The sequence below is a fragment of the Panthera uncia genome, chromosome B4, assembly GCF_023721935.1.
Source record: "Panthera uncia isolate 11264 chromosome B4, Puncia_PCG_1.0, whole genome shotgun sequence".
NCBI classification, from domain to species: Eukaryota; Metazoa; Chordata; class Mammalia; order Carnivora; family Felidae; genus Panthera; species Panthera uncia.
This window is the reverse complement of record NC_064809.1, coordinates 34,396,048-34,409,787: the sequence shown is the minus strand read 5'-3', so window position 1 is coordinate 34,409,787 and position 13,740 is coordinate 34,396,048. Positions and strand designations below refer to the sequence as shown.

General features: G+C 41.1%; 1 protein-coding gene across 4 annotated transcripts in view; it reads left to right on the top strand.

Annotated features, from left to right (window-relative positions):
• CACNA1C (calcium voltage-gated channel subunit alpha1 C) overlaps positions 1-13,740 on the top strand; it is a 658,891-nt gene that overhangs the window by 509,737 nt on the left and 135,414 nt on the right. For all 4 annotated transcript variants that reach the window (XM_049627025.1, XM_049627026.1, XM_049627022.1 and 1 more), the window contains exon 11: positions 6,020-6,046. In XM_049627025.1, the coding sequence (XP_049482982.1) occupies positions 6,020-6,046 (27 nt within the window). The remainder of the gene's footprint in view (positions 1-6,019; positions 6,047-13,740) is intronic.

Sequence of the window (13,740 nt, the reverse complement as noted above, 5' to 3'; positions counted from 1 at the left end):
TCCTTTTGGAACCATACAAAGCAAGCACTCAAGTTTTTGCAAATGGGTCCCAGCAAACCCTCTAAGTCTGTCAGGCCTTTCTCTGGTCTTTATAACATGGAGGACCCTGCAACTCCGGCTTTTAGGCATAGCCCAAGTTGCAGACCAGGAGGGACCAGGGGAGTTCCCAGCTCTAGGAAGCCACTTGAGAGTACATTTCAGGAGAGTATGGTGGCTCTGTTGGAGGGTGAATATGATTATCCTCCAGAGAGGGAAGCTGGCACCTCTAGTGTATCTGTCATTTCTTTGAGGACACATTCTGCAGGCTGGGAGAGCTCTGTAGAAACGGTTCCTATTATCCTTATGAATATCCACATTGATGCATCTGCTCTGTGCATATAAAATACCTAGACACAGTACCAGAACTATAATATATACCTAATAAATTATGGTCTTTCCACCATCTCTCTACTCACCCCCACCCCACTCCTTGCCTCAGCCAACCATGGGATAAGACCACCAACATTCCTGGTGGGAAACACAGTGTGAGAACTGACTGGAGACTGAGACTGGGTCTTATGGGAAGGAGACAGTGAGGGTCTAGCATTTTTAAAGCTAAGAGTTAAAAGGCTCGTGTGGTTGGATGAGACCAGGATGAGAATTTATAGGCAGTGAGAAGGCCTGATGAAGATGAGGGGGTGGGGGCACAGAGAAAAAGGAACTACAGTATATTTTTGGGGGGAGAGGGAGGTGATTAAAAAGAAGGAGCCATCAAAGTTTGAAGACAGTAAGGATGTTGAAGTAGAATTTGAAGCAGGGTCCAACCGAGGGGCTTGCAGGTACTATGCAGGCAATAGGATATAGAGGTCCAAGGTGCGCTGTGAACAGGGATGGAGCCACACACTTGAGGTCATCAGTATAAGAGCTATTAACGAGAGTATAGGACAAGGGTTGGTCGTAGAGGAATAGAGTCAGAAGGCCAAGGGCTGAACCGTGGGAACCTGACACACAGAAGAATAAGAACAAGTAAATGAAACAAATGAAGAGATGTTAAGGGAATAGACAGCAGCACTTGCCTGGAATCCATGGGAGAAAGAATTTCAAGAGAGAACTGTTTACTTGTACATTCATTCAAAGTGTGCCTAGCTTGGTTCTAAGTGATGGTGATACATAGCAGTAGAAAGATTGATATCATCTCATTGGAGTTTATAATCTGTGTGGAAGTGACATTAAACAAGTGAATAAGTCACTATAAACAGGGTAAGTGTTAAGAAGGAAAAGTATATTGTAGGGCTAATAACCAGTTAGACTGGCAACTTTTTTGAAGAATTAAATTTAAGCTGAGAAGTGAAGGGTGAAAATACATTATTGAAGTGAAGAGTAAGGAAGAATGTTCCAGTCAAAGGCAACAGTGTGTTTCAAGGCCTTTGGATGGAAGAACTGAGAGGCCAGTGTGGTCAGGGCAGAGCATGCGGGGAGAGACAGGGAGTTGAGGCTGGAGATGGCATGTCCTGGTAGACCCCTTAATGATCTTTGTCTCTGTTACAAGACTGTGAGAAGTCATTGAATATGAGAAGTCACAAGAACATGGAGCTGGGTAGGGAGGTTGATTTGGTTTGTTTTGCATTCTTGAAAGATCACTTGGATGTGAGGAAAAGAATAGGTAGAAGCAATGCCAACACGGAAGCAGGCACACAGTAAAGCATCATCAGTAGCAATTACTGAGGTGTGAGGTGATGGTGGCTCAGGCTAGAGTCACATGTGGAGATTAAAAAGTGGTTGGGTTATTTGTGTGTTCTGGAGCCATACTCTATAAGACTTGTTTGTGGGAGTTGGAGTCTTAGAGAAGGAGAGGAGTGAGAATGAGCCAGTGTAGGGCACTTGCTCCAGAAGTGAGGCCATGGAAGGGAGAGAAGAAAATAAGATGGCAGAAAGGAAGGCAGCAGTGGCCAAGTAAGGGCTTGTAAACACTGGGACAATCTTTATGGCAAAGAAGAGGCCAGTGAAAGGGGAGGGTCTAAGGATGCCAGAATGGAAATGAGTGATTATTGGAAGGCATCGCCTAAAAGGGGAAGGTTGACTTCAAAGACGCAGTTGGAGACACAAGATTTACAAAGGAAGAAGGAGTTCCTTACCTCTGGGACTAATTGGAAGATAGAAAAAGAAACCTGGCATCAGCAGCCCTGAGGTCAAGTCTCAATCAGCCACCAACTAGCCATGTGACCTCAGCCAAAGCACCTCCCCTCTGAGTCTTGGTCTCTCCCTCTGGGACACAAAGGAGTTGTCCTGGTTGTTGGCTCAGAGTGCTGTTAGCAGAGGCCTAGGGCTCCTGGGAACCACCTGCAGGGGCTACTGCAGAAGGGGACCACTTTCACCTCTTTTACATATTGGGCTTCCATGTAAGATTTCATATGAATAAAACATTCTACAACTTGATAAATTGCAAACCATAGATCCAGGTGATATCTAAGGATCCCTTCCAAGCTCTCAAATTCTACAGTTCTATAACAAATATAAAATCCAAAATAGGCTCCAATGTAGAGTGAATGATAGGAGTCATACCAAATTATCTGTCATTTCATCACAGAAAGTGGGGGTTAGGTGTCTTAGGAACCTGAAGAACAGTACAGAGGTTTCAAACTAGTGAGTCACCAAGAGGTCACTAAAAGATTGCTGAGCATTGCTGAAGCCACAGTGGAGCCTGACATCGTAAATGTGAAGTCAGCCTCACAGAACAATTCAACATATTTTTTGGCAGGCTATGTGGCCCAGAAGCACTAAAAACAGAGAGTGGTGTGAACCAGGGTGGCAGTTTAGCAAGACAGGCAAAGTAGAAGTCCCAGGTACTGTGTGGAGAGCAAAATCAATATGACCCTGGGGCCAACCTGAGAACTGGAAGTTAAGCCTGACATTAACCTGAGAACCCTACAAGGGTGTGAATGATAGGGAAGACATAGTGAGGGCAAAGATTGGGTTCGGAGGAAGAGCAGGAGGATTAATAGAGAAGGTGACTGTCCAGAATGTGGAGTGACTGAGCTAAGCATCCAGTTGGAGCAGTGTTCTGTGATGACAAGGTCCATTACCCTTCTAGAAATAATATCTGTGAATAGTGTTGAAGTTGTGGAGTCCAGGAGGTTGAGTCAGATGTGTGTCAACCTGGATAGCGACCACTGTGCCATCTGACTTAGGTTAGAAGCAAATTGGGACAATTTAGGGAAATACTATTTCATACAGCAAGTAGTAAATATATGGTTCTCATTACTCTAGGAAGGAGAGAAAGTCTGAAATATAAATAGTTCCCAAGAAGTAAGTAGTTAAGCAAAACAAAAGGAGTTTGGATTTGTCTTCAATTTTGAAACTTAATATCAACAAAGAAAATCATGGCTTCCTAGAAGGTTTGTCTTGGAGGCCTGGGTAGAGAAAGTATCCTGGGTTGAAGGAACTTCAAGTCCAAACCAGTAGAATTGTTCTGATGGTCTTAAGCATGAGTTACTTTCTCCACCTCCCTGCTCTCCTTCAGGAAGCCATTTAAAACACAAGGTAGGGATTGTACCTCACTAGGATAACAATGATAGAAAAAGCCAAGAAGACTTCTAAGCAAGTTGTGCGTACCCCATTGGGGTTTGGAAGACCTCTACTGTTCTGAGGAATCTGAAGTGGTTTAAAAACCAGTGGAAGGAAGCAGCATTTACCACATGTCAGCCAGACCAGGGTGTGGACTGGTGCCATGGTACAAGGCACCCAGGTGCTCTGGTGCTTGCTTACTCACACAGTAGGACAGACCAGCCTTCCAAACCCTGAGCCAGCGGTTACTTCCCACAAGGTGAAGTTGCTGAACAATGGGATCCCTCTGTTTTCATGAAGTGTGGTCCTACAGTTGTCTCCCACCTATAGGAGGGAGTATGGAGAAATTCAGACGCTTGGCCTTTACAGAGTTCTAACCTCAGCTCTCCAAGGACTGAAGTTTCCTTTGTCTCCAGGTGTTGCCACTTGAGCAGTACCCTCCCCATTTCTTAAGTAATATGATACTTAAAAGGTAATGAACATTTCTGATGCAGTGAACCTAAAATTACATTCATAATCCCCTGAGAAGAGCAGCAACAATAATAGGCTTTGAGTGTGGTATCCAGGGTTATACATCAGGACTTGAAACTAAGTGGAAAGGAAAGTCCTACTCTATTTCCTCCTCTTCAGAATGTTCCAGAATGCCACAGAAGGACCCATAGCTTATTACCATGCTGGAACTAGGACTAGCACCTCATTTCAAACACCTCAGCTCTGATCCCCCTCTATGCCCACTCCCCAGAGTCATTTACCTGGGAGATATGATATTTGGTTTTAAGAACCCACTTTTGCTGATCCACTTGGACTGAGAGAGACCCTTACAGGAAAGAGCATGTGGTCTGCATTAAAGGACATCCTAGAGAGGATCACTGAGACATTTCTGAAAGAAGGCCTGGGGCCAGACCAGGTTCTGTAGACAGAGTCACAAGACTGAAGGCCGCGGTCATCCACTTTGGCTTATGCCTAACAGCAAGGAGAGTCAACTCTCCAAAAGTAAGCCTAGAGAAGACCCTGAAGGTCCCCAAGCTCAGCATGGCCTGCTGAAGAAGAGAGGACCCCAGATTCCCCAACACCCAATTAGCATCTGGAAAACATTTGTTTCTCCCATTAAACCGTGGCTTTAAATAAAAATGCTGTCCTTGGCTCCCGGTCCCCTTCCCACACACTTTGTTAACAAGTGATTAAACACTACAGCCCTAGCAGGCAGTCTTAGAGGTGGGGAAAGGTTATTAGCTAGTGGTTCAGAGCAGTAAAGGCACTTGGCTAGGATTCTCAGTGCCCCAGAGATATAATTATCTCACACACGATGGCTTTGCCACCTGTCACATCTTCTGTTAATTTTTTTTTAATAAAAAATAATGAGAGGGGTTGTTTTCTTGCTATGTGACACAGCTTGCTTTGTGCTGAGCTAGGACAACACAGGCTTGCAGCAGCTGCCTCCTGAACTCCCTGCTCATGTTTTCTCTCTGCATCTGTCTTTGTCTCCCTACCAATGTCTCTGTCACTTTCTTCCTCCCCAACTTACATTCTGCATCCATCTGGGTATCCATCTGAGCATGGTTGCTCCACCTACAATCTCTCCACCTTACTCCTTTAACACCAAAGGCTTTTCTGATACATTGCCTTCAATTGTTTTGTCTCAAATGCTTACATTCCCTGCCCCCACCCCTTCTTCCCTCCTTCTCCCCTCTCTCCTTCCTCCCTTCTCCCAGCCTTCCTCCTCCTAGTCTCCTGTGGACTCTCCTATATGAACTTGGTAGCCTCAGGGCCTCCTTGAAGATTCCTCCTTCCCCATTCAATGACCCTTTGAGTCATACCTGCCCTATGCTTTCACCTGAAAGTTCCCCATGTCTTTAAGGCTGCACATAACTGTCGGTTTCCTGAGCTTCTGACAGGACCTGCGGCTGTTCCTTTAGGCCCAGCTGCAGCCCTCAGGCCAGGATTGTAAAGGTCTTTCAGTTCCCAGCTGGCTTCTATTGCTTATCTTCACTTCATACCCCAGCATTGGCTGGGATCCTGTTCAGACAGCAGTGGGGTCTGTGATGACATGCTCCTGCCTCTGGTTTCCAACTGGTGAGACTTTCACATCTGCAGAGAGACCTTCCTGTCCTCCATGGCTCTCATCAAGGTGCAGCATTCCCTACACACAGCCTAACCTAACTTCATGGGACCTGCTGAGCAGGTGCCACATGGCGCCTCCAGAGACTCTCCAGAGAGTGTTGCTTCCACTTAGAAAATACTGGATTTGTAGACTTGTCAGTCATTGGTTTTCACATTCATACACACAAACGTGCCAGGAGATGTTGACAAATAGGGTTTTGTCTCTTCAGAGTTGTTCTACTTCACTCCACACATCCATCCAGTGCCCATTTATAGTCATGCAGGGACATCAAACTTCTCTAGAATTGCTGAATATCTTTTAAATGGAAGAATATGCATATGTGTCATTTTGTAACATCTGCTTTTTCTCTTTCAGCCATCGGATTTCCAAATCAAAGTTCAGGTGAGTGAGATGCATGTTCATCTTCTTTCCTACTGCCCACCAGCTCTGTCCCTATGCTTTTGGGTAGCCCAAGGTAACACCTACCGTGTGGGGCAGTACAGTGAGGGTTTTCTTCTACGGAGTAAATGCTCTCTTCTGTACAGCTATGAAGAAAAGTCCTTTAAATCAGATCCAGCATATAATTCAAGGGTTAATATTTGTTGAATTTTCTTTGCCAGTCTTTTTGGCAGCACCATCTCTAGGAGGTTGTGAAACCCAATGTGTCTCCCTTATAAGATAAAGTCCAATTAAAATAAATGTAATATGGACACTTGCTACTGTTCTTGCCTACTTCATGTTTGTGGAACACAGTGAGAAATGAACTGTAAGGACTATGGAATGCACATAGGATCACTACACTGTTCTGCTTCAAAACCTTCCACAGGATCTGTGGTCTTCAGCCCCAGATCTGCCTTTCCAGCCTCACCTCCCATGCTCCTCTGCACATAGTCTTTGTTCCCACCACATGGAATGGTTAATTTCTTGCAGTCACCAGAATGTTCCCTGTCCTCTCAGACATCAAGGCCTTTGCATGTAGGCTTTCTTCTACCTGAATCACTGTGTCCACATGTCTTCATTCGGAGAATTCAGATTTTTGTTAAGAACCTCAAATGTTACTACATCTACCACATTCTCTGCAAACTCTCCAGGAGAAGTTACTCACCTCTCTCCATTCTCATAGTGCTTTCTTCATTCATACCTCTATCACAGCACTTAACATACTACTCTCCAGTTATTGGTTCATAGGCCTATCTTTTTCAATAGCCCCTGCATGCCTCAGAGAGCCTAGCTAAGTGCTGGTCCAAGAATAGGCTGTCCATACATGTATGTTGAATGGAAGAATGAATGGATTTGTGGAGTGGGGATGTGAATTTTCTCCCACAAAGCTTCTACATGCCAAAAATATTTGTTGTTTATGTTTTGTAATTGATCTAATCTTGCTTCCCTAGCCTTACCTACTGTGTAGCAGGAGCATAAATAACACTAAACTTTAGTCCAGCTGGGTAAATATAACCCACTGCTATACTTTAAATAGTCCTTGAAGGTGAAATGTTCAGTTTCTCATATTTCCATTTTGCCAGCTTTTCTCCAGGATGGAATCTGGATATATGGGGGCAGGGAACTTCAAGATCCTGGGAAGTAAACAGGCCTTGGTGAGGGCTGCTCCTGGAATCCTTCTGAGTCCTCTGCCTATCTCCCCTGTATGATGGCTAGTCTGGGCTTCTCTCTGAACTGGCCCCCTACTGGGATGCAACAATCCATCTAGTTTAGACATCTACCTCTGGAGTCCATGGGTCCCCCCATATTTGCATTTGATCTTGAAATCTCTACCTCTGCTCTCTGACCTCCAAGGTCTGTCAGTCCACTGACTTCAGCCACCTCCACACCTCATCTGAGTGCATGGACACTTCCAGGTCCTTCACACTCCGTAAACAAGCTACGGGAAACCCAGAGCACTATGGCAGGCTCACCTACCTACCCGCCTCCCACTGCTGTATTTGTACCAGCCTGAATAGAACTCTGAGTCAAAGACTGATGTTGTCCCAGGGGGCTGCAGACAGCCCCCCATACTATACCCAATGGAGGCCACCACTAGCCTCAGTGTCTCCGGGCTTCCCCATGATTATTTGGGTATTTCTAAAGCAACCCTCTGCAACCTCTTGAGACTTGGCTCCTGGGCTGAGAATTAAGTGAGGACTCTGATGTCTTATTTTCACCCTATTTCTGATACCTTCTTTCTCCCATAATTTGCTAGAACTGGAAAATGCAGGCCTTTCTCCCCTTCCTCTTTCTCTCAATCCAAGACCTCCTTTACATAAAAAAAAAAAAAAAAAAAATCTAGGGTCAAGTCTACCAGGCCTAGCTGGTACATGAAAAAGAGAGTTCTAAAAAAATATTTTAAAAACCCTTTTTCTCTCAGTAATGCTTGAATTTTACTGCTTTATCTTCAGTATCTGAAGAAGTGGCATATACATAATAGGAACTGAATTAATATCTGATGAGTGAACGAATGAATGAATGAATTGTCTTGCCTTAGTAAGACAATAGGCTTACACAAACTCAAACAAAATATCTAATTTGACAGCCAAAGCTGAGAAAGCATTCGTGTTCCTGACAGTTCCAAAGGTTCTACACAATAAGAGTAAAGGGATGTAAAAATCCATTTGAAAATATTTCCAAAATATCATTCTCATGACATGCAAGTGAATAAATCATAAATGAACAAATGAATGCATGAATGAATGAATGAACATGATCCAAAGGATTGGAAGAGAAATTACATCTTTATATGGACTCTGTCTAGTGAAAGCTTATCCAGGAGACTGGGAACATTTTTTTATTCAGTGACCCATAGTGTAACCTGTGCTTTTGAAAAAGGAGAGGAACAGCACAGTGGTCCCCCTAAACCTCAGGGCTCTTTTCCAAGCTTTGAGACTCACCTCAACCTGCTGTCTGCTTAACCTCCTATATTCCAGCCATTTGATCTCTGGGAAGAGTTCCTCCCTCTATAGCTACTGTTCAAGATACAACAGAGACACAGAGAGAAGACTTTCTGTTCCCAAAAGGCACACTACTAGTAACTTGGCACTATCGTTCAACCCATTTTCAGATGAGGATACTGAGGCTGAGAGATGCAGATGGTCACCTGGCTTACATATGGCCAAGTGAGAACCCACACCCAGGTCCCATACTGCTAACCACTGTGCCAGACTAGTGATAAGGTTCTACCCAGGAATACTAAACTCTATTTCTGCTCAGCTATTATATCTTAGGCATGGGCAGGTAGCTCTACAGCAGGGCTGTTGAATAGAAATATGTGAGCCACATAAACATTTTTAAAATTTTTCTAGTAGCCATGTTAAAAAGTAGAAAAAAAACAGGTGAAAATAATCTAATATAATTTATTTAACCCAGTGTATCAAAAACATTATCATGGCAACATGTAATTAATATAAATTTTTTTGTTTCTTTGTGTGTGCTTTGGTTTGGTTTTTGCTTTTTGGTGTTTTTTTCCCCAAATTTTTATTTAAATTCTTGTTAGCTAACATATAGTGTAATATTGGTTTCAGGAATAGAATTTAGTGATTCATCACTTACATGTAACACCCAGTGCTCATCACAAGTGCCCTCCTTAATGATCATTGCCCATATAGCCCATCCCCCCACGCACTTCCCTCCAACACTTCAGCATTTCTGTCTTTGAGTCTCTTATGGTTTGCTTCCCTCTTTTTCTCTTTTTTTCCCTTTCCCATATGCTCATTTGTTTTGTTTCCTAAATTCCACGTATGAGTGAAATCATATGGTATTTGTCTTTCTCTGACTGACGTATTTCGCTTAGCATAATACACTCTAGCTCCATCCACGTTGTTGTAAATGGCAAGCTTTCATTCTTTTTGATGGCTGAGTGATATTCCATTACATATATACATATATGTGTGTACATACATATATACGTGTGTGTGCGTGTGTGTACACATACCACATATTCTTTATCCATTCATCAGACAGTAGACACTTGGGCTCTTGCCATAGTTTGGCTATTGTTGATAATGCTGCTATAAACATCAGGGTGCCATGTAGCCCAATCTGTACTTTTGTATCCATTTGAATCTGTACTTGTATCCTTTGGGTAAATACCTAGTAGTGCCATTGCTGGATCACAGAGTAGTTCTATTTTTAACTTTTTGAGGAACCTCCATACTGTTTTTCCACAATGGCTACACCAGTTTGCATTCCCAACAACAGTGTAAAAGGGTTCCCCTTTTTTTTGCATCCTCACCAAAATCTGTTGTTTCCTATGTTGTTAATTCACCCATTCTGACAGATATGAGGTGGTATCTCATTGTGGCTTTGATTTGTATTTCCCTGATGATGAGTGATGTTGAGCATCTTTTCATGTGTCTGTTAGCCATATGGATGTCTTCTTTGGAAAAATGTCTATTCATGTCTTTTGCCCATTTCTTCACTGGATTATTTGTTTTTTGGGGGGTGTTGAGTTTGATAAGTTCTTTATAGATTTTGGATACTAACCTTTTATATAATATGTTATTTGCAAATATCTTCTCCCATTCCATCAGTTGCTTTTTAATTTTGTAGATTGTTTCCTTCACTGTGCAGAAGGTTTTTATCTTGATGATGTCCCAATAGTTCCTTTTTGCTTTTGTTTCCCTTGCCTCCAGTGACATGTCTAGTAGGAAGTTGCTACAGCCAAGGTCAAAGAGGTTGCTGCCTATATTCTCCTCTAGGATTTTGATGGTTTACTGTTTCACATTTAGGTCTTTCATCCATTTTTAATTTATTTTGTGTATGGTGTAAGAAATGGTCCAGTTTCATTCTTCTGTATGTTGCTGTTCAGTTTTCCCAACACCATTTGTTGAAGGGTCTGTCTTTTTTCCATTGAATATTCTTTCCTGCTTTGTTGAAGACTAATTGACCATATAGTTGTGGGTCCATTTCTGGATTTTCTATTCTGTTCCATTGATCTATGTGTCTGTTTTTGTGCCAGTACCATACTGTCTTGATGACTACATCTTTGTAATATAGCTTAAAGTCTGGAATTGTGAGGCCTCCATCTTTGTCTTTCTTTCTCAGGATTGCTTTGACTATTTGGGTTCTTTTGTGGTTTCATACAAATTTTAGGATTGTTTGTTCTAGCTCTGTGAAAAATGTTAGTGGTATTTTGATACAAACTGCATTAAATATGTAGATTGCTTTGGGTAGTGTCCACATTTTAACAATGTTTGTTCTTCTAATCCATGAGCATGGAATTTTTTCACATTTCTTTGTGTCCTCTTCAATTTCTTTCATAAGTGTTCTATAGTTGTCAGAGTACAGATCTCTTACCTCTTTGGTTAGGTTTATTCCTAGGTATCTATCTTATGGTTTTTAGTGAAACTGCAAATGGGATCAATTCCTTGATTTCTTTTTCTGCACTTCATTATTGGTGTATAGAAATGCAAACAATTTCTGTACATTGATTTTATATTCTGCAACTTTGCTGAATTCATGTATTAGTTCTAGCAATTCTTTTTTGGTGGAGTCTTTTGGGTTTTCTACATAGAGTATCATATTGTCTTCAAATAGTAAATTCTTCCTTGCTGATTTGGATGCCTTTTATTTCTTTTTGTTGTTAATTGCTGAAGCTAAGACTTCCAGTACTATGTTAAATAGTAATGGGGAGAGCGGACATCCCTGTCTTGTTTCTGACCATAGAGGAAAAGCTCTCAGTTTTTCACCATTGAGGATGGTATTAGCTGTGTGTCTTTCATATATGACTTTTATGATATTGAGGTATGTTCCATCTATACTTACTTTGTTGAGGGCCTTTATCAGGAATGGATGCTATGTTTTGTCAAATGCCTTTTCTGCATCTATTGAGAGGATCATATGGTTCTTATCCTTTCTTTTATTAATGTGGGGTATCACGTTGATTAATTTGCAGATATTGAACCACCCATGCAGCCCAGGAATAAATTCCACTTGAATATGGCTAATAATTCTTTTAATGAACTATTGGATTCAATTTGATAGTATCCTGTTGAGAATTTTCACATCCATGTTCATCATGGATATTGGCCTGTAATTCTCCTTTTTAATGGGATCTTTGACTGGTTTTGGAATCAAGGTGATATTGGCCTCATAGAGTGAATTTTGAAGTTTTCCTTCCCTTTATATTTTTTGGAACAGTTTGAGAAGACTAGATATTAACTCTTCTTTAAATGTCTGGTAGAATTCCCCTGAGAAGCCATCTGGCCCTGGACTTTTGTTTGTTGGGAGACTTTTGATTACAGATTCAATTTATTTGCTGGTTATGGGTCTTTTCAAAATCTGTTCCAGAATAGTCTCGTAATTGTTTGTATTTCTGTGGTGTTGGTTGTGATCTCTCCTCTTTCATTCGTGATTTTATCTATTTGGATCTTTTCTCTTTTCTTTTTGATAAATCTGGCTAGGGGTTATCAATTTTATTAATTCTCTCAAAGAACAAGTTGTTAGTTTTTTAATATGTTCTACCTGGTTATTTTGTTTCTATATAATTCATTTCTGCTCTAATATTTATTATTTTCCTTCTTCTGCTGGCTTTATTTGCTGTTCCTTTTCTAGCTTCTTAAGGTGTAAGGTCGTTAGGCTATGTATTTGAGACTTTTCTTGCTTTCCAAGGTAGACCTGAATCGCAATATACTTCCCTCTTAGGACCACCTTTGCTGCATCCCAAAGGTTCTAGATTGTCCTGTTTTCATTTTCATTTGCTTCCATGTATTTTTTTATTTCTTCTCTAATTTCCTCGTTAATCCATTCATTCTTTAGTAGGATATTCTTTAACCTCCATGTATTTGTGGTCTTTCCAAATTTCTCTTGTGGTTGACTTTGAGTTTCATAGCATTTTGGTCAGAAAAGTTGGATGCTGTGTTCTTTTGTGCTTGTTGAGATCCGATTTGTGACCCAGTATGTGATCTATTCTGAAGAATGTTCTATGTGCACTCAAAAAGAATATGGATTCCACTGCTTTAGGATGAGTGTTCTGAATATATCTGTTAAGTCCTTGCAGTCCAGTGTTTTATTCAAAGTCACTGTTTCTGTGTGCTGATTTTCTGCTTAATCTGTCCATTGTTGTAAGTGGGGTGTTAAAGTCCCCTACTATGGCTACTTCAGCTTTCTTTTGGCGACCATTACCATGATATGTGGTTGTCCATCCCCTCACTTTCATTCTACAGATTTCTTTAGGTCTAAAATGAGTCTCTTGTACACAACATATAGATGAGTCTTGTTTTTTTATCCATTCTGATACCCTATTCTTTTGATAAGAGCATTTAGTCTTTACATTTGCATTTAGTCTGTACATTAGCATTTACATTTAGAGTGATTATTGAAAGATATTAATTTAGTGCCATTGTGTTAACCTGTACAGTTGGTGTTTCTGGTGATGTTCTATTTTCTTTCTGATTTTTGTTGTTTTTGGTATTTTTTCCTCCACTCAAAGAGTCCTCTTTAATATATCTTGCAGGGCTGGTTGGGTGGTCACGAAATCCTTTAGTTTTTGTTTGGGAAACTCTTTATCTCTCCTATTCTGAATGACAGCCTTGCTGGATACAGTGTTCTTGGCTGCATATTTTTCCCATTCAGCACATTGAATATATTATGCCACTACCTTTTGGCCTGCCAAATTTCTTTGGACAGATCCACTCTGAACCTGATCTGTCTTCCCTTGTAGGTTAAGGACTTTTTTTTCCATTGCTGGTTTTAGGATTTTTTCTTTGTCTGTGTATTTTGTGAATTTGACTATGATATGTCTTTGAGACGGCTGGCTTTTGTTGAATTTAATGGGAGTTCTCTGTGTTTCATGAATTTCAATGTCTGTTTCCTTCCCCAGAGTAAGGAAGTTTTCAACTATAATTAACTCAAGTAATCCTCCTCCTCCTTTTTCTTTATCTTCTTCTTCTGGGACTTCTATAATATGAATATTATTATGCTTTAAGGAGTCACTCAGTTTCCTAAGTCTGCATTCATGATCCAAAACCTTTCTTTCCCTCTTTTTTTCACCTTCATTATTTTTCATAATCTTATCTTTTATATCACCGATTCATTCCTCTGCTTTGTCCTTCCTCATTGTCATTGCATCCATTTGGTTGTGCATCTTGGTTATTGCATTTTTTATT